The sequence below is a fragment of the Catharus ustulatus genome, chromosome 4 (genome assembly GCF_009819885.2).
Source record: "Catharus ustulatus isolate bCatUst1 chromosome 4, bCatUst1.pri.v2, whole genome shotgun sequence".
Taxonomy (NCBI): domain Eukaryota; kingdom Metazoa; phylum Chordata; class Aves; order Passeriformes; family Turdidae; genus Catharus; species Catharus ustulatus.
The window spans coordinates 47707445-47727280 of NC_046224.1; the positions used below are offsets into that span (position 1 = coordinate 47707445).

At 43.7% G+C, this 19836-nt stretch overlaps 2 protein-coding genes across 2 annotated transcripts; both read right to left on the bottom strand.

The window, feature by feature from the left end:
• Positions 1–392: 392 nt before the first annotated feature.
• LOC116994891 (glioma pathogenesis-related protein 1-like) lies at positions 393–11630 on the bottom strand. Its single transcript, XM_033056847.2, has 6 exons — positions 11304–11630; positions 6459–6704; positions 4349–4458; positions 2512–2594; positions 1369–1395; positions 393–1285 (listed from the first exon to the last, which is right to left on the bottom strand). Exons 1-6 carry the CDS (start codon positions 11481–11483, stop codon positions 1134–1136), a joined length of 798 nt encoding a protein of 265 aa, XP_032912738.1. The 5' UTR covers positions 11484–11630; the 3' UTR covers positions 393–1133.
• A 2203-nt stretch (positions 11631–13833) lies between these two features.
• Positions 13834–19627, bottom strand: LOC116995211 (glioma pathogenesis-related protein 1-like). Its single transcript, XM_033057664.1, has 6 exons — positions 19448–19627; positions 17173–17418; positions 16634–16746; positions 15876–15958; positions 14118–14144; positions 13834–14033 (listed from the first exon to the last, which is right to left on the bottom strand). The coding sequence occupies exons 1-6, from the start codon at positions 19625–19627 to the stop codon at positions 13834–13836; spliced, it is 849 nt and encodes a 282-aa protein (XP_032913555.1).
• Between the last annotated feature and the right edge of the window lie 209 nt (positions 19628–19836).

The following is a 19836-nucleotide window of genomic DNA, read 5'->3' on the forward strand; positions in this document are numbered from 1 at the left end:
TTCCCAGCTTCCTCTTCAGCAGTGTGTGCAGAAGCTTCTAAAAGTATAGACAGGGATTGCTGTGGTCCCGTGTGAGTTTGTGCAGCTCTGCTGTTTCCAGACCCTTCTTGAGCTGGGTGACCGTGTTTAGTAGAGGATATACTCAGCTGAACACAGCAGCTGTCCCTGCAGCCTTCTGCCTGCTCCAGATGTGCAGGTTCCAGGAGATTCATTCTTTGGCAGATGTTGAGCCAAAGTTGTAACTACGAGGACAGTGTGATTTTATTTGGAGTTCTATCCTTCCCAGCATTGTTTCTGGTGTTGTGCAAGTTGGAGCTGAATCTTGGGATTTTTGTGCACCAGCAGTTAAGCTTTAGCTCATGTTGCAAATTCATGATTGCCACACACAGGAAGCAGGAAATAACACTTTATTGTTGGAAACAGCAGTAAAACCTCCATGCTCAAAAAAAAACAAAACCCAAAACCACAACAGGAAGGATTGCAGTGATATATAACCATGTAAACATAGGTGACACTGTTTGGCACAGATGCCATGAGTTTAAAAACAAATTCTAAGCAAAGTGAAGTGCCAATGTCAAGCGCTCTGTGAGACTGGGAAGTGTGTTGCCTGCCACGGGATGCAAATTCCAGTGCTCACAGGGATCCAAAAATTCCTTAAAAATATTTCTAATTACACAGGCCACTCTGCATCTTGCTGTAGGAGTGCCCAAGATAAGAGTGCAATAGGAATGAGACAGGTGTATGCTCTGCCTGTGCCTTGGCTGTGGGCTCCTGGGCTGGACACTCTCCAGCCCATCCTGAAGTGTGTTGGGCACATTAATGTGCTGCCTGGACAATGTGATCCTGTACCCATGAGATCACATGCACACTGCTCCACTTTAAAAATATTCTAACTTTTTAACTTTTAAAGAAATTTTAACATCTAAAACCATTTTAACTTTTAACTGGTTCTGAACAATGAGAAAGCTGCTTATCAGTGCTTGTAACTATGACCTGCGATGAAGAAGTTATTTCTGTAATTCTAAATCACCCGTGGATGAAAACAACATCTCTACCAATGTCTGTGCTGCCTGTAACTTATGTTACTGGAAGAGATGAGTTGAGCCAAGTGCTCTTGCGGTCTTCTACATGTGTTACCCACTGATACGTACTACAGACCAATATTTTGGTAAGAGCCAGGTGGCCACAATTGTCAGTACGAGGAAAAGAAATCTTAAAGCAATAACGGAGATGCAGAACTCATCACATGCAGATCTGTCCCACTCTGGACGCCACCTGGAATTCTCTGTAAAGAAAACAATTCACTTGTTTTCAAGTATAACTGCAACAAAGGCAACAAAAGGAAGCGGTAATTCCAGTGGTACTTACCAGTGACTTTGTCACGCTCTGCATTTCCTGGAGAGAGAAAAGAAGTAAACATAAGCACACTTATAATTTAGAAACCATTAGACTCTAACCAAAGGGGAATGAAATGTGACCATCGCAATGGGCTTATAAATACAGCTGATGTGTTTCTTCCCAGGAAGATGCAAAGACCTGCAGTGACTCTCAGGACTCTGCTGAGGAGTGGTTTATCACACTCTTTTGACTTCTACCACCAGTGGCTGATGTAGAGAGGACTCCCCTCCAGGTGCTCCCCAAGATCACTGGCTTTTGCCTTGTGCCCTGTGTTTTGAGAGCCTGCAACTAGCATTAAACAGCCCTGAGAATCCAGGACTCCCTTACATTCCTTAGGTACTGGTATTTTAATGGCATCTTCCCACTCCTTCAGTTCACCAATGGTCTGGTGATGGGGAAAAGTGTGACCACACCCTCAGCCCCCTGCAGGCCAATGGCCACAGCACAGTACCTTGTCTTTGTGGAAATTTCAGGTCTCCTTCCCTCCTGACTCCATGCAGCCATTACAAAACCAAGTGCAGGCATATCAGGAAGGTGTCCAGACTTGGACTGAGCACTGCATCTCCATGAAGGCTCTTGCATGTCAGCCTTGCTCTTTCCCAGTGCTTAGGGGAAAGCAGATGGCCCGGCTGACGTTCACTGGAGTGAACAGCTTTGGCAATGCCATGGCTGCTCTCCCCACCCACAGTGGCATGGCAAGGGCAAAGCCTGCTTGGACCTGCACCAGCTCAAGCCACAGCTCACACATCAGGTAATAACCTGCAACCCACAGGACAGGACAGGTATCCCATTCTCTGCTTTCTGTTTCTGCAAGCAGTAATTTCTGGCAGGGATAATAACACTTCAAACTGCATCCCCACCATGTCTCCTGTAACACACCCTCAGCACCTGAAGAGCAGATCCCATGCCATTACTCCCCAGGGTAGAAAACAGGCTCCTTCTGCCATCTTCCCCTCTCTTTGTGCATCGCTACCCACTTGGCTTCTGACTGCAGTTTTCCAGCCTAAATTTAGGAACAGGAGAGTGCTATTCCTGCCTTCTGCTGGTATGTTTTGTGTGCTCTTTGCCCTCCTACATGTGCTTGGGGAGGATGTCTGGTTGTTTTCTACTTACGACACAACTGGTTGACACACTGGTCGCCACCACACTCGCTGCACGCTGCTCCCGTCTTGTATGGGCGCACTGGGTAATTTCCACTGTGAAGGAAAATAACACTGCTCTCAAATATGCCTTGGGAAGACATTAATACCTAGTGCTGATTAGGTTTTAACCTGAGTTTTGCTTCACTTGTGTTGATAGAGTGATGGTTTTTTCAAGAGTCTAGTCTGAGTGCCCTGAGCCCAAGATATGCAGTGAAACAGAAGAGATTAAGTGTAATGGGACACCCTGTTGTTTAGGAACCTGGAGACAGCAGTGTTGCACACCTGGGAATTAAAACAGTCTCAGAGTTGGGTAATTTGTGTGCGTGGAGACTCTGGACTCTCATAGCTGGCTCTGGTTATGGAAACAAGCAGGTTCAGTTACTGTATGTATGTGTGTATTCAGCCTTGAAGAGGAATGCTCTGGTGTTGGAGAAGCTCTCATAGGTGATGATTTCATCCATTTGTTGGTCAGTATTTTAGGAGTGATGTAGGTCTCTCTCCTGATCCCTCCACCAGTGGTATGAGTGGGACCAACTACCTCTTCCTAGGCTGATACTGTACCAAACACAGTTCAGTGCTTTGCTCAAAGCATGGCCAAAGCAAGACTTAAAGCATGCCTCAAACTGTCCATGAACACAGAGATGGATTTTTTAAGAATGAAATCTCAGCAGTGAGATGAAACTTCATGGTAAAACCTCATTACTTTCAGCAAGGTGAGGCTTTCATTGCTTAGTCTAAGCTGAAGAGTATATTCACTTGAGGAAACTGTGTATGCGTCTTGCCTGGGCCTTTGGCAGAGCTGAATCAAAGCAATGAAGCTGCTGCTTCTCAAAATCAACAGCTGGATGTGACATTACTCCACTTGTTAGCATGCAACTGACCATTTGTGGTGTCCTCACCCAGCAGGGAAGGGCCCAGCTTTAAAGCCCTCTCTGGAGTGCCTTGCCTCTCCAGAAAGCCCCATGCCTGCTTTGCTGGGTGCTGGTGAAGGGACCACCTCTCTTCCCCATGCCAAAACAGGGCAAGAAATCTAGTGGGATTTTGGGCCTCTGCACATTTGGATGTGGGACTTCTGGGGAGAGCAGCAGCTGTGTCATTTCAAGGTATCTAGTCAGAGGTACATATTCTTCCAAGGATGAGGCATGGGCAAAAGGAATGCCAAACTTGCTTGAGTTGAAGGGCTGTCTGGCCTTAGCCCAACATGGTGTGCATGTAAGGCTTTTAAAGCTGCATTTATACCGTGGTGGTACAGCTGGAGAAGAGAACAGTCCATCAATCCTAGCTGGATATCCTACTGACTATGCACATGAAGGACCTCTGGATCAAATTTTGTCTTGAGCAGCTCTGGCCTTCTAAGCAACCCTCAGCTGCTAAGACTGCAGGCTGCCAACACTGCACACTTCAATGTTTATCCAAGCCATTGACTTAGGGGCTTAATTCTTCAGGCACATGTGGGAGTATCTTCAGACTTTGGGTTTGCACCTTGGCAACAGTCTGGGGCCATCTTGGCAATCAGGAGCAAGGGATTAACTTTCAGATGATCACACCAGTATTTTCATATCAGCATCTTATATTTAATCCTTTCTTTTAGTCCCACTACTTTTTGTCTCCAATATATAGCCCTCATCTAGCAAAAAAACCACAAAAAACTGGTTGGACAAAGGTTTACCTCTTCTCTATTTCGAAGACTATTTCCTCCCACAAAAAACAGGACTAAATGGACTGATCTAATAAATTTTCATGTTGGGGATGGGAAGGGAAGGGGTAGGACCCAAACCCTGTGAAATATTCACAACAAAAAACCTTACGGTGGCCCGTAGTTGCAGACGAAGTGTGCTGCATTGCGTATGGAGAGGTATCCCATCTTGGGACAGAAGTGGACAGCACAACCAACCTTGTAACTTGTAGCCCAAACTACCTGCAGAGACAGATGGATACACGGGTGAGAAAGGCTTTGACTCAGCATCAGAAGAGTTAGGAGAAGACCTGCTCTCTTCTGTTTTATCACGTACAAATGGGATGAGAACAACTCCTTTGGCAGGCTTCACAGGGAAAAGCAGCAGTAATGGAATCTCAAAATCATAGTTGTTTCTGAAAAATGACTGATTATTTTACTCAATTCACTATGTATTTGTTAAAACTATGCAGAAAGAAGACACAACTGGCTGTAACAGGATGTTTTCCTTTCTTGCAAAGGAGAAAGGTGAAGGTAATCTCCTTTGTTTCAACCTAATCCATTAACTTTCTTTCTTTCCTGCCCGGGAGCTGAATTCACACCTGTGTAGAAAAGGCTGCATGATCTGCTACAGCTCTTATGAGGGCTAGTTGCCCCTTTACTAAATCCCATGGGGACACAAAGCAAATTCCCAGAAGGCACTGGTGCTTTGGGAGGAGGATTGTGTCTGGGCTGCAGTCTAGCATTTTAACATCATGGCCGTGACTAAAATAATCTAGAAGCAAGGCCATTACTTCACTTACTGATCCTCTCTCTACTAGCAGCTTTTCTGTGGGACCCAGCATCCTATCAGAGTGCAGCCAAATGCTGCAGTCCTGAAAAAGTAACTTCCATGACAGCAGCGGAGGGGAGACAAGGGCACAGCAGTACTTGAGTTATCGAGTTTATCACTCGAGGGTGATAAAACAGCAGTGATGACTGACTACATGAGCAATACAGAAAGATCCTGGCAACTCAGAACATAAATACATTTGTGCTTCCACTGACTTAAAGGGGAGGTCTGGCCCTTTCTGTTTATGGCTGTTTGGTACCAACTCTGGGAAGAGGGGACAGTCCTCAGGATCCTGAGGGTCTTCTCAGTGCAGTGGCAGAGCAGAGGCTGCTCTTGGCACTAGCAATAGATAACTTCATTCCTGAGGACTGTGAAGGACTGAATAGAATGACCTTCCCTATCCCAGGAGGCCACTGACTGAGCAGTGATTTGTGGTAACTGCAGTAATTGTGCCCAGGGAAAATTCTCCTCACCACAGTTGGGACAAAGAGGAATGATGAGTTCCCCGACAGTAAAGACCTAAGGATACCTCGTGAGGCTGTCAGATATACATCTTCTAGCTACAGTCATTATCACTGCTAACTCCAAATGAGAATAATCTCATTTTTTTATTCTACCCCCATGAAACTGTATGGGCCACTCCTCTACAAACACCATGGTAAACAGCACTGTGCTTTAGTACTAGCTAAGGCGTGCTTCTGTGCAGTTTTCAGGTGCTGGCTCTTGCAACGTCATTGAGAGCAAGCTCAAAAAGCAGCACATTCACCTCTCACAGCTCCTGCACCCAATTGTATTCTCTGCACACAAGTTCAGAAAGCCCACCAGCTTCACCTCATCTATTCAAGTCCTAAATGCACATGCATACCTCTGCAAAAAAATCAAATTTTAACTCTAGAGCTCCTGTTGCAAGGTCTTCTGCTTTCCTATAGCAGTGGGTAGTGATTGCAGGGCTGCATGGCAGTGGCAGTCCTTTTCCTCACTCTGCCCATTTCCTTTGGGAATAGCAGCTGGACAAAGTGTGCACATGGTATTTGCAGAACTGCAGACATCTCTTTTCATGATGGTATTTCTCCAGCCCTTAGCATTTAGAGACAGAGCTGGGACCTCATTTCACTCATGCACTGCAGCCCACAGCCACTGTCATTGCTTGTTTTTTGGCCACTGCTTAGCTAATCTAACTGCTTGATGGCTGCACTGTCTTCTTCCAAAAAAACCCCCATAGTGCTACATTTAAAGTAGTAACACAGTGACTCTTTTCCTCCCATAAATGAGAACATAAGAACATCATGTGCACACAGACATACAGTAAGACTACAGAACCTGGAAAAGTTCAATGCATCTTCAACAGAAAGGTTTTGTATCAAAATAGCCAAGCTGGTTCATGGTTTAAATGGAGAAATGCAAAGCCTACCTGTGTATAGTGGCCACATACTCTAGTGCACTTATTGGTATTGTAATCATAGTGTTTGACCTCATTGAACCAAGCGGAGAGGGCTCCGCTCACGGTAAACGCAGAAGCCGAGCCTGTCCAGATGTTTTCTCCAGCAGTACCAAATTTGGGGTGAACTTTCCCTCGCTGTTTGAGGTATATATTATGTTTAAATAAGCATTTCCTTGCCCAACCTTTTGCAGTCTTTGCCAAGTCTGGATCCCAACTCTGCAAAATAAAGACAATTAAAAATCACTTTGTTATATTTGCAGTGCAGGAATTCAGAGCAGCTCTGAGGAAAAGCTGGATCTCATAGTGTAGATATTTTTGGTTCATTCATTTTTTACTTCTGTCGAGACTTACAGAGCTACATGGTAGATCAGCTTGTAGGCTTTTTTTCTGATTTGAACTTAAATTGCTAATTAAGCTTGAGGAAAATTTTTGGGGTGGTGTATGTTCTTGGCTGACTGCCTTGTTGGACACCAAGAGCTGTGTATCACTCAAATACAATGTTCGTGGCAAAACGAGCATTTCAAGGCTGTGCTGGCCATGTCAGAACATTAATGTAAATTAAACTGAATCTACATGGAATCTGGAAAATGAGGGTTATGCTTACCATATCAATAATGCAAAAGGTCTTGTGTAGCCTAGTATTTGCTTAAGGCCATGGATTCACAAGCACACTGGGATTTCAGGGACAGTTTAAACTCAACCAACCCTTTGGTGAGCATCATTGTGTTTGGTGGCTTGAAACATTAGTGCTGAATTCATATTTGTGGAATGACTCATTCACTTGCTATTCAATTTTAGATAAAGTGGTTATTTAAGCACTGAGTTATGTAAATGTCTTTGTTTGCACTGCAGGTGGTGTCTGCTCTTGCTGAGTTTTCTTGTGCACACACCTTGCCTGAGCGATTACAGCATTGTACCTCCTGGTAGATACAGTACCACAAGTATACGCTTGTAGTCCCAGTTATATTTTGTGTTATGTAAATGAAGTTGCCCAGCACTGGACTATTTTGTATTGAAGTTGTTTTTTTAAAATAAACCATTTATTTGTCCTCTTCTGAATTAATTAAAATAGCTTACTTGCTTCTGCAAATGATGGAAACGCTAAGGGAAGTGTTTAGAACGGATCAGAAATGATGACGGAAAAGGTGTATTTTACAATAAACCTTTTTGTAGATTTTTTGGTAGAATCTAATAAAGGTAAGTTGTTAGATTTTATGCCTGTGTTTTACCTAACCAACCTTTTTTGTACCATAACTAAGTCTGAAACGATGTGTATTGTTTACGCTACCAATTAATAATTAAAAATCACAAGATCACGCCAAAATGCATCTACAGAGATTTGAAAATACTTTTAAACCTATGTCTTCCATTTCTTCCTTTGCCTAATGTTTGTGGAGGGTGTATTTTCCCATTGTGATGGGGTGGACACTGGCCAGGTGCCCACCAAAGCCACTCTATCACTGCCCTCCTCAGCTGGGCAGGGGAGAGAAAATGCAACCAAAGGTTCCTGGATTGAGATAAGACAGGAATAGATCATTCATCAGTTACTTCACAGGCAAAACAGATTCAGCCTGGAGAAACTGTATTTATTACAATTTGAAACACCTTCCTCCCACCTCTCCCTTCTTCTGGGATGTTACTTCAGTCCTGATTTTCCACTCCCTCCTCCCCACAAGAAGTACACGGGGACACAAACTGGGCTCTGTTCATCAAACACTGTCTCTCCTGCTCCCTCCTCCTCAGGGGGAGGACTCCTCACACTCTTCTCCTGCTCCGGTGGGGTCCCTCCAACAGGAAACAGTCCTTCACAAACTTCTCCTCCTTCTCATGGAGTACGGTTCTTCACAAACTGCTCCAGCATGGTCCCTTTCACAGGGTGCAGTCCTTCAGGAACACACTGCTCCAGAGTGGGTCCTCCATGGGACCACCAGTCCTGCCAGCAAACTGCTCAGTGCGGGCTCCTGTCTCCATGGGGCACAGCTCCTGCCAGGACCCTGCTCCAGCACAGTCTCCACGGGGCCACAGCCCCCTTCAGGCTCTCCATGCTCCAGTGTGGGGTCCCCCACAGGCTGCAGTTGGATCTCTGTTCCCCCATGGACCTCCACAGACCAGAGGGTCACATCCTGCCTTTCCATGGGCTGCACCACGGGCTGCAGTTGGATCTCTGCTCCAGTGGCTGAAGCACCTCCTGCTCCTCCTTCTGCACTGACCTTGGTGTCTGCAGAGCTGCTCCTCTCACATGTTCTTACTCTTTTCTGGCTGTAATTGCTTGTGCACAACCTTTCCCCTTCTTGAATGTATTATCCTAGGGGCACTACCACTGTGGCTGATGGACTTGACCTTGGCCAGCAGCAGGGAAATGGACCTGTGGGACATGTGGGAAGCTTCTGGCAGCTTCTCACAGAAGCCACCCCTTTATGCCCCCTCCATTTCCAAAACCTGCCAGTGAAAACACCCACAAAACTAGGACATAAATAATTAAGACAGGCACTCAGTATATCAAGTATTACATTTGGGGCAGGGAGTCCTATTTCAAGTGAGCAGTTGGTATTTCCTTAGATACTTTGAAGAACCATGGATAAAATCTGGCATTGTACAGAACTTATCTTCCAGTCCTGGAAGGTAACTCTGACAGTTAAGACTGAAGTTTCATTTTACATTTTGTCAAGGCTCTGAGATGATCATGATGAAAGATGTGCAACTGTGGGGAATGCACCTTAGCACTTCACGGTCTCTTTTTTTCTCAAATTCTGCTTTTTAAGAGTCTATGTATCTCCTTCATCCTATAGTAGTCATAGGTTTAAATTTCAATAAAGGTATGCATATTACTAAGTTTAAGGTTGCATAGTAAGTTTAAATATACTTTCTATTTTGTATGAATGCTTAAACTGGCTGACAGATGAAAAGCAGTGTACAGAAACATTGACAATGATCTTTAGTTTAACTGCAGTCACACTCCTTACCTGTTTATAATACTGCACTTAAGCAGAAAGATTGGACTAAATGGCATGGGAAGAAAATGCACAGGACAGGGAGATTTGCATACAGATATCACTACTGTTTAAGGAAACAATACTTACATTTTTTCCCCTCACGAACTGCTTCTCAGTTTTCATTTTATAACAAGTTGCTTGCTGACTTAAGGAGGAAAAGTTTAATGTATAACATGTGAAAAGTGATGGAAGGTAGCACTAATTAGAAGGAGACCGTTGTGAAGCCCTGGTGAGACTGCTGTTTTTGAGAAGCCTTAGAACAGAACTAAGCAGTGCTTTGGGTGGATGAGAAAGGGCTCGCACTTGTCAGGTAAGAAAATTTTAGATCAACATTCTCAATTTATAATACATGGATTACAAATATCAATGGTTGAGCTTTGTTACTTGCAATTAAAGGAGTTTCCACTTTGCATTTTCTTCAAAAAAATACTTTTCCAAAATGTGGGAATGCCCTGAATTCAGTCTTAATTTTTGCATATCTAGTGGACAGTTACCTCCAGCAAAAAAAAAGTTCCCTGTGAAATAAAAGCACCATCTTCTTTTCTGCCTCTTAGAAGTGCTGAAGGCCACTCCAAATACCATTTTCAATTCCACTGCTTTTACTTCTGTAATAGATTTTATCAGGTATTGCACTGCTGTCTCCACATTAAATAGTTCCTGGGAGAGGTCATATTTAAGACTAGGGGCTTTGCAGTGTTTTGAAAGAAACTTACCATGATTCAGTTTCTGTTTTAGATGCAATTTATTTGTCTCTTATGTTACCAGGCTTTCTTCCGATTTCAGTTCTTTAATTTTTCAAAAGAAGAAATTAAGATAATTTAAAAATACGAACACTCCACTTTTAACACACCCTAACAATATTTCATTTGTTTAGAGCCAGTAAAGCAATGTAGAAAATTAAGAGTCCAAAGCAACATGTTCTGAGGGTCAGGGTGCACAGCTGAGGAGGGCTGATGTAAAAGATTCCTGTCATGTTGACAATTCAAGTTTGATTACTGTGCAGTTACCCCTCCCAAATGGGGCACTTATCTTGTAGTGTCTGACAACCAGAAATGGAAAATGAACTTTTTTTCCCCCTAACTTCAGTGGAAGTGTTGCTAATTACAGCTGCGGCTATGGCCTCTTCTGGTGGTGACTCTGCGAGATAGTAAGAAAGCGGGCCAAAAAGAAAGCTCAGAATTAGGACAGTGGTTGTGGTCCACTGAAAGACAGGCTGTGTTTTGCACGGTAGCTGCAGATGCTGCTCCTGAGGTGCCTGGGGAGCAGAGCAGTGGAGGACACGATTGTCTCCAGCACTCGATCCTGCTGCACTTGGTGCTCTCTGGCTTTCCCTGCAGGCCCAGCCCCTCGGAGCTGCCGCCCTGCTGGCTCAGCCCGTGAGAGCCTCGCAGAGAATGGTCAGGGAACGCTCAGGGAAAGCTCTCCAGCGCTGTTTGGCAAGAGGATGTGCCCTCGCCGACTGGAGCACGAAAGCCGTGCTTAGATGTGCACAAAAGCCCACACTCCGGCTGCGAGCTGCGTGTGGCGCCTCGCAACCAGGGGCTCCTCACACAGCACAACACTCGGCTGAGGGCTGCGAGCCCGGGCTTCCAAACAGGAATTTAAATCACAGCAAAACTCTGCACACGTCCAATTGCATAAAGCCAGCTTCCTCATAGTTACAGCTTCTTCTCTGCCGTAAAAACGGCCGGTCTTATGACACCGGGTTTTTGTGGGACTGTTTTCTGTCTTTTTGGCATTTAATAACAAAAGCAATCCTTGAGAATCATAAACAGCATCGCAATGCTACAAATTTGTACATAAGTCATGAAAATTCCCTTACCATGTGGAGCATGTCGCTGGCTCCAGGATCCACTTTCGCCCGCAATTCATTATGGCCTTGCACACAATCCTGAATAAACTTTGGATCCCGAGGATCAGGCAATTTCGGTGGATCATAAGAATCAGAGGAATAACAAAAGAGTAGTAAAGCCAGCACATAAGTAGAAAATCTGCTTGTCATTGAGAAAGGGAGAAGAAGAGAGACGATGCACGCAGGAAGTCAGCCCAGAGGCTCTAGGGGCATCCCGGGGCACCCGACGGTCCCGAGCTGGCGGTGCTGAAACGCGCCGGGCCCCGCGCCCGGCTCCCCTCAGCGGAGCGCGGTGCGGCTGAGGGCGCTGGGCGTGGCCTGCCCTCCTCACTCAGCGGAGCGCTGTGAGACTGAGGGCACTGAGGGTGTCCTGCCCTCCTCACTGAGCGGAGCCCCGTTCGGCTGAGGGCACTGAGGGTGTCCTGCCCTCCTCAGCTCAGAGCAGCCCCGTGCGGCTGAGGGTACTGAGCGTGTCCTGCCCTCCTCAGCTCAGAGCAGCCCCGTGCGGCTGAGGGCGCTGGGCGTGGCCGGCCCTCACCAGGGGCCGTGAGGGTGGGCGCGGTGCCGGCGCAGCGCACGCCCCGGGGCAGCGGGGTGCGGGCCGCGGCTGCTCCGGTCGGACGGGCGGGCACCCCCGCACCCCGGGGTGCTGTTTGAGACCCCCGCTGCCCGTGCTCCTGCTCTTGTTCCCTCTCTGTACAGCACAGCGGAATGCCGCCGGGACAAGTATCGCTGTCGGTCCTGCCCCCGCAGGGCCAGCGCTGAGGTCAGTTCATTTCTGCGGTTTGTGCACAGGCACCAGGGAAGTTTTCTTCAACCAGTTCCGTCACCGAGCACTTGCTTAAGGCATGCACTGCAATTGTCATTAGCCCTTTCTTTACAGTCATGCTTTTCAACATGTGGTCTTCTAGCTTTAAAAGCGGAGTGTTTTAGCTACACGGAGCGATTTTAGCTCTACCAGCAGCATTTTGCTTGGAAGATTTGTGGGCTGGACTTACCTTAGCCATGGTAATTGAATACAAAGTTAGTCACAGGAAACGAGTCATATTTCAAGAACACTGCTATGAGAATAAGGAAATTAAGATACAAGCTCATATCAGAGCTGTAGCAGCCTTGTCTCTTTCTTTTTTCCTTCTTTCTTTAATTGTGGTGGACAAGCATCTCTCCTGTCCGTAGACTTCTTTGTTACTATTTGTTTGGCCCCTGTAATCCTATTCATAGCAATCACTATGTACTGCAGAAAAGTTTTGGATAAATTTTCTTCTTTTGATGAAACTAGATCCTGTTAATGCTGTTGCCTTCTCTCTTTCTTATAAGTTTTCTTCCTTTCCACTACAACCAAATTGTTATAAAATAAAGCTGCTTTATTTATTTATTTATTTATTTATTTACTGGTCATTCAGTGTCATTTCACTCTAACCCCCCCCAAGGGATCTATTAACAAAAACCTCGGTTGGCACCCATTTTTTATTCTGTGGGATGACATGCTGCAGTGTGGCTCAGAAATTGAGTCACTGCATTCTTAAAACATTAGAACAAAGACAAAGGAGGAAAAAACAGCTTTAAATATTAGTAGCATGGTTATGGATCACTAATATCAGTCAGTATCTCCTGGCTTGAAAGACTGGTTTATTCCTCTCACTAACAGACATATATTGGAACAATGGGGGTCAGATTGAGGGCTAAAGGTCTCTTAAAACAACCTGAATCCATCAGAGGTTTGGACTTTTTAAATGAGGCTGAGATATTCCATTTCTAAGCCAGAATCTGCCCTGGGCCCATTTCATCTTCCGTCTCTGTTTCCTGCTACCTGAAAGCTCTCAATGGCTACCATCTACTCTGCATTTTAGATATTTTCACCCACCTCACATCCTAAAATTAAACTTTGTCCATTGACACCCCACCTTAATTCTTACTCTGTCAACTTTCCCTGGTATTCTACTTATGGAGAACAAGGATTAACTCTGAGAGGAGAAGAACTGAATAGTACAACTTAACAATAGATTAACAGACACTGACACATATAGGCTAAATATAGCAAATGGCAGGCTTTAGTCCTGTTCATAAAAAGTAATATTTACAGTTAAATCTTCATTATCTGGGGAAAATTGTGTCCGGGATAACTGAAGGTTAATGAAGATGAATTATTGCTTCTTTTGGATACAGTGTGCCACTTCAGACATGTCTTTGTGATGCCCCAGGCTTCCAGGAGGATTGTTAGTACATGGAGTAATACCTAGTCTCTGTGGTCCCTCTAGCAACCTGCCCCTAGAGCTAAGAGGCTCGTACAGACATAGGAGCATGTTGCAGCTACTGCCAATAAATTATACTACCTCTGTGCACAGCCACTTATACTGTGCTTTGAGTGAAGAAGCAACCTTTCCTATGCTGGATAAACATTGCAGGGATAATGACAGATGACCAAATCTTTTTTTAAATGTGTGCCAATTGTGTGAGAGTAATACAGCAGTAGGATCACAATGAGTGTTTTAAATGACCATTACTCATAAAAAAAAAAGTGTGGAAATTTCTGTTGTACTAGAAGTACAGCACCAGCACTCAGTACGAGAAACAGTGGCCTTAAAATTAAAACACTAAGACAGTATTGGTCACAAGAGGGTCGTGAATGCCCAGCAGGTGGGACAGCAGGCCTGGGGGGATGGGGCTGTGTGTCCCAGTCTGGATACCAGTTGGCATAACCTGAAAGTCAGTGAAGAAACAGGTGTTAAGACCTAGTCTTAGCCATACTTACAGGAAAGCCATTAAAAACACTTTGATACGTACTTATCAGCTTGTCACGTTCTGTATTTTCTGCAAAGAGATCAGAAGAGGAAATGTGAGTACTATTCAATGGTGGTTCTTAATGTAAAGAGGTAAGCTTTTGCTCATGCCTGGCTGATTGCACTGATGATGCCAGTTAATGCTTAAAACATCCTGCAAGGGGGAAGCAGGCCAGCAAGAGCAGGCTCCCAACTGGTGTGGAGTTCATAATTTTTATTGAATTGAAGGAGAAGCAGAAAAAACAGCTGTATCAGGACAAATTTGTGTCATGGAGATGAGGGAATAAAAAATAACAACAAAACATAGAATTTATTTAAAATTGTTACACATACCAAATTTAAGTAGTTACAGACAGACAAGTATACCTACTAATTTATCACAGAAATACACCTTTACTGAAAGTATAGATGCATTTGCAGGATTGCCTATGTGCATCCTATTGAAATTCCTCATTTGCCCTATAGGAGAAAATGGTAAATATGGGTGGCAGGTTCTAGCACTTAACTTTTAAATTCTTTGTTCTTCCTGTTCCTCCCCCTAGTCTTTGAGATATTTCTAGTTTTCATGTGATGCATCAGTCTGAGACTTTCAGATGAGTCAGCCAGGATATTACAGAAGGAAATAAGAGTACCAAATGCTCAATAATTTCTACAGCTGAAGCTGTGTAGAGTCTGGCTGGTAAAGACCATCCCCATGAAACCTCTGTATAAAACTCATATTTTATTTAAGACATTGCTGCATCTCCTTTAATCTCTGTTTATTTAAAACATTGGCCAGTTTGGTACTAGGTGAGTTGACATAAAGGTCCACTGCTCTTTGGGGAGTGACGGTGTATGTGGGTTTCCCTGCTGTGCCCACACTCTGACAGTGAAGAGACAGACCCAGCACAGAGTCATTCTGGCTGGGGTGAGCAAGGGGGAGGGAGCAGGCTGAGACCTTTGCCATCGCCCACTTCTCTCCCAGGGCCAGGCAGCATGTTTGCAGGGAACATCTCTGCCCCAGAAAGGCTTTTACTCCAACCACACTCCTTTCATTGTTGAATCTTTGCAGGGTTTGGGAGTGGGAGTGCTGCCTCAGCCCCACACCAGCTCCCAGCACTGGCCAGACATCCCACAGCTGCCACAGGCCTGTTCCAAAGGGGTTACCAGTCCTCTGTTAATTGCTCCTCAAGATTTGATTAAAATCCCCTCATCCCCTGAGCCTTCTGAGCTCTGTTAAAACTGTTCATTTAATTATTTTCCACCAGCACTCTGATAATACTAAGCACAGTAGGGAAAAGATTTACAATCAAAAAGATTTGCTATTTTTCAGAAAATTGTGGAAGTTAGAAATTACTGTGCTTTTTGGTACAGTCTTATTATTAGTTCAGAAATGCAGTTGTCTGGAAAATGTGTTGGGACATGCTAAACAAGCAAAAAAGCAGAAGATACATTTCCTATTTCTGCTGGGAGAGAAGAATTAGACAGTGAATATTTGCTGGGGCTAAAATTTTGGATTTGATTTCCTGACCAGATAAAAGGGAGAAGATAGTCTAATGGTTACTTCCCTGCATCAGGAACTCTGGCTTCTACTTCTGAGAGCATTCAACAGCGAAGTATTTCAATCATTTCCTTCTTACACTATTCCTCCCAGAGTTTGGTACTGTTATTGTGGGGTGTGCTACAGACCCATATGCACTTAAATTGACTCGTTGCCTTTCCACTGCAAATTATACTACTTTTATTTCTATGCAATTTTCTTACTTAATCATTTTGGTCTTACCACAGAGCTTGTCTACACACTTCTCATTATTGCATCTACTGCATGGCTGTCCTTCTTTATATGGTTTTCTTGGGTAATTCCCTCTGCAAAACACAAACAGTTAGCTGTGATTGAAAAGCTATCACAGGGAGGGAAAACCCTAATCAAAAAACTGGTCATTGCAATTGTTTCAAATTTCTTTTAGATCAGATTAAAGCTCTCACAGGCATGGGGAGCAGTTGACTCCTGCCACTGGAAATTAATGAGACTTCTCAGACAATACTGTATTATTGTAAGCATACAAGAATTTGCCTCTAGTCCCTCATTACCCACCTGGACAAACCTGTAAAAAGTAAGTAGAAATACTGCAAGGTACCATATAAACTAGAGAACTGTCTTCCTTTTATTTCTTAAATTACACTGTCTTGTTTGAGAGAAAGAGGTAATGTTTCTGAAGTAGGAAGAGTACACCTTTCCCACTTTTCCTGCAGAGACTGAAGTCAAAACAGATTTTCTTCTACCATCTGCATTACGAGGCGTGGTCTCAGCTATGATCTGCTCTCCTGCTTTTTTTAGAATGGGATTTTCAGTCCCAGCTATGTCCAGTAGATTCTGTTCGCAATGTCCAGTAGAAGTTTCCCTTGGACAAGTGACATGAGAATGTAGCTTATTCTGAAATTTGTTACAACTGCACCCATCACTGCTGGCATCTGACACCAGATCAGTTGGGATATTTAAATAAGACAAACAAACAAACCCAAATGTTACAATTAACTTACGTTGGCCCATAGTTACAAACAAAATGTGCTGCTTTGAACAGTCCTGGAAAACTTTCAACTGTATTGCAGAAGTGAACTGCGCAGCCAACTTTGTAGCTCTCTGCCCAGACGACCTGCAGGATAAAGGGAAATACATAATGCACTGTTCAAACACTGCCAAAGCAACAGGATTAAGGGAAAAAGAAGGGAAGTATTTCAGGAAAATTTAAATCAGCTGACTCAGGAGCAACTTAACCCTGAAGGGCAGCTAGGACAAATAACCATTTTTGCACTTATTATCTGTCTTCCCTGTAAGTGAGAGATTTCCAGGGTATAATCCCTTTCCACCATTACTGGAAGTAGAACTTGACATTCCTGGGGCTCATAATATTTATTTCCAATCTCATGCAACAATAAACTGGGGGGTGCAAAGCCCTGCCTTAATTCCTGTTCCAAAGCAATCTCTTCCAAGCCTGTACTCAGATCTTTAGTGAAATTAGACTACATGTATTAGACTATCCATATGTTAGGCTATAAAGCACTGGGCATGTAAGCCTCACCTGAGTGTAGTGACCACACACAACAGTACATCTATTGGTGCTGAAATCATAGCTACTGACTTCATCAAACCAGGACTTGAGAGCTGCATCCACAGAGAAGATGTGGGCTGTGCCAGTCCAGATATTTTCTCCAACAAATGGGAAGGTGGGGTGCATTTTTCCTGGAATTTTACGGTAGGGATTGTGGTCAAACTTGCACTTCTTTGCCCATGCTTTGGCAGTCTTAGCTAAAGCAGCGTCCCAGGACTATAGAAAAGGAAGAAAAAATGCTATAATCTTCACTGCAGTGATTTAACTGAATTCAGACATTTTTAAATCGAAACTTTTTAAGAGCTCCTTTCCCCTTTTCTGCTTCCCATCCCTGCCTTCAGTTTCTTTTTCTCACTTGACATTTCTACTCCCGTAACAAAGTTTTGTCTTCTTTCTCCCTTAGCTATTCAGGACATGTAGGACCTATCTACTGTCCTGTTCATATATTTAGAGCTGGAGTGCAGTACCTTTAGAATGCTACATCTGGAGGGGATAACTGTGTGAAACTTCCAGCTGTAGAGGGGCTTTGTGCCTAGGAAATGTTGTCTGTCCAGGAATTTGCATTTGGCAATTTTTACCAGTCTAGATAGGAATTCTGTCCTGCTAGCCAGGACAGAAAGGAGAGTCACAGCTGCTCTGTTCCTCAGCTCCTTCTGCCTCTTTTCTCCCTCCTCAGCACATGGACAAAATAAATAAAGGACTTACTCATCTGTGCTGGGCTGAGAAGGAAAAGCTCCCATCCAAAGAGGCAGAAGTTTTAACAAACCAGTCTGGCAGACTTGCAGATTTTATGTTGACAGGTAAAGTTCAGTACAGGGAAAATCAAGTTAAGGTATGTGAGAAAAAATTGAGTTTGTGTTCCTCGTAACAGGTTTGGAGATGGCTATTACCACTTGCAAGTAGTAGATCAAAAAGTAAACAAAGTATTAGAAACTCTTTGCAAAGAAATGGAGAATAAAACCACATATATAATCACACTTCTGCAGAAGTCCTATTATATGCTGTGTGCAGCACAGCACCCCACCTCAAGAAAAGTACACTAGAACTAGAGAGGCCAGAGAGAACCTGGAGTAGGATGATGATCTGCAAGTTTGGAGGGCTTTCATATAGCAACAGAGAGTGCTCTGCAGATTCAGTCAGAGACATCTGGACATCTTGTGTGAAATAGGTAAATAACCAGCATTAATTGCATCTTCCAATACAAAGACCAAACACTATTAAGCTAGATACTAACAGGCCCAAATAAAACACAAGGAAATAGCTTCACACAACCTGTGGTTAGGCTGTGCCATGAGATGCTAGAAATGGTTAAAACTTTTATGATCTCAAGGCTGAAAAAAAAAAAAAGCCATTAAGAGCTTGTACCATTATTTGTACACCTTGTAAGTACACCTTTGATTCAAGAGGTTTAAATATATTCATCCTGCTGTTATTCCAGAATTCCTGGGTCTTTGGTCTGAGCAAGTTCTTGTGCACTAGCTTTTTGAATTAAACATCACTTTTAACACGGCAAGAAATTAAAGTCACTGGTACTCTGAATGTCACTCCTTTACAGGGAACTTCCACTTGTAGAAATGATTCATACTCAGCATGTGGTTATGCATTTAACTTCCTTTCCAGCTATGCAGCACTGCTGGAGGGCTCAGAGAAGTGCCTACCCATAACCTGTTCTGATATCCACTGTATTTGTAGCAAGCTCTACTTCTCAGCCTAGATAACACTATCCCTCCTCTTCAAACCCTGCTACAACAAATGAAGATCAGGTGTCTAAATTAATGTCCTGGAAAATCCCTTTATTCAACACATGTTCTAGATAAAAAGAAACAACAGGAAGTGGTAGCTTTTCAACAAAACCTGTTGTAGACTGTGTACTCAGAAACTCTTTAAAAGCCAAACAGCCTCTATGTGTGCAACCTGACCTGATATAAAACAGATTACTCTCTTAGAAAGAGGTAGATGACATACTGAGAATTGAGCACTATTTTTTTTCAATACAGCTCTTTGCTCTGGCTGAAGTTGAGAGTAGCAAAATCTTGTGCTAAAAAAGAAAATCCCTTCAAGTTATTAAAATTGAACAATACTGTGAAAATTAATGTGCTTTCTATTTCATACAAAGAACCAACATATGTTACAGAAATCATTAACTGAAATGGAAAGAATAGCACAGTAAAAATGAAGAACAAGATGGGCTAAATCAGCAGCTCAATCTATAATAATTTCAAAAAGACTACAAACACCACCTTACCATGCGAAGCATATTGCTGGCTGGTGGATTCACTTTGGATCGAAATGTGTTGTGAGCTCTCACACAATCGTCAATGAACTTTGCATCTTCTATGTCAGGCAAGGGATATTGCACATAAGCATGAAAGAAAGTGAAGAAATCCACTAAGAACAATGCAGCAAAGAAAAATGTGATTTTCATAATTCTCCAGTGTTTCTTCACAAGTTTTAAATCAAAGTATCTCCTAGGTGGGGATGATACCGACAAGCAGCTTTTCAGAGGTTGTTCCCTGGGTGTGGAGGCATTTGAAAGTGTCAAACAGGAAGTGAAGAGCAATTGCTTAAGCAGGTACAACTCTTATCTGACATCACAGCTGGCAGTCAAAGAGTGAAGTGTGAAACAGTGATGTG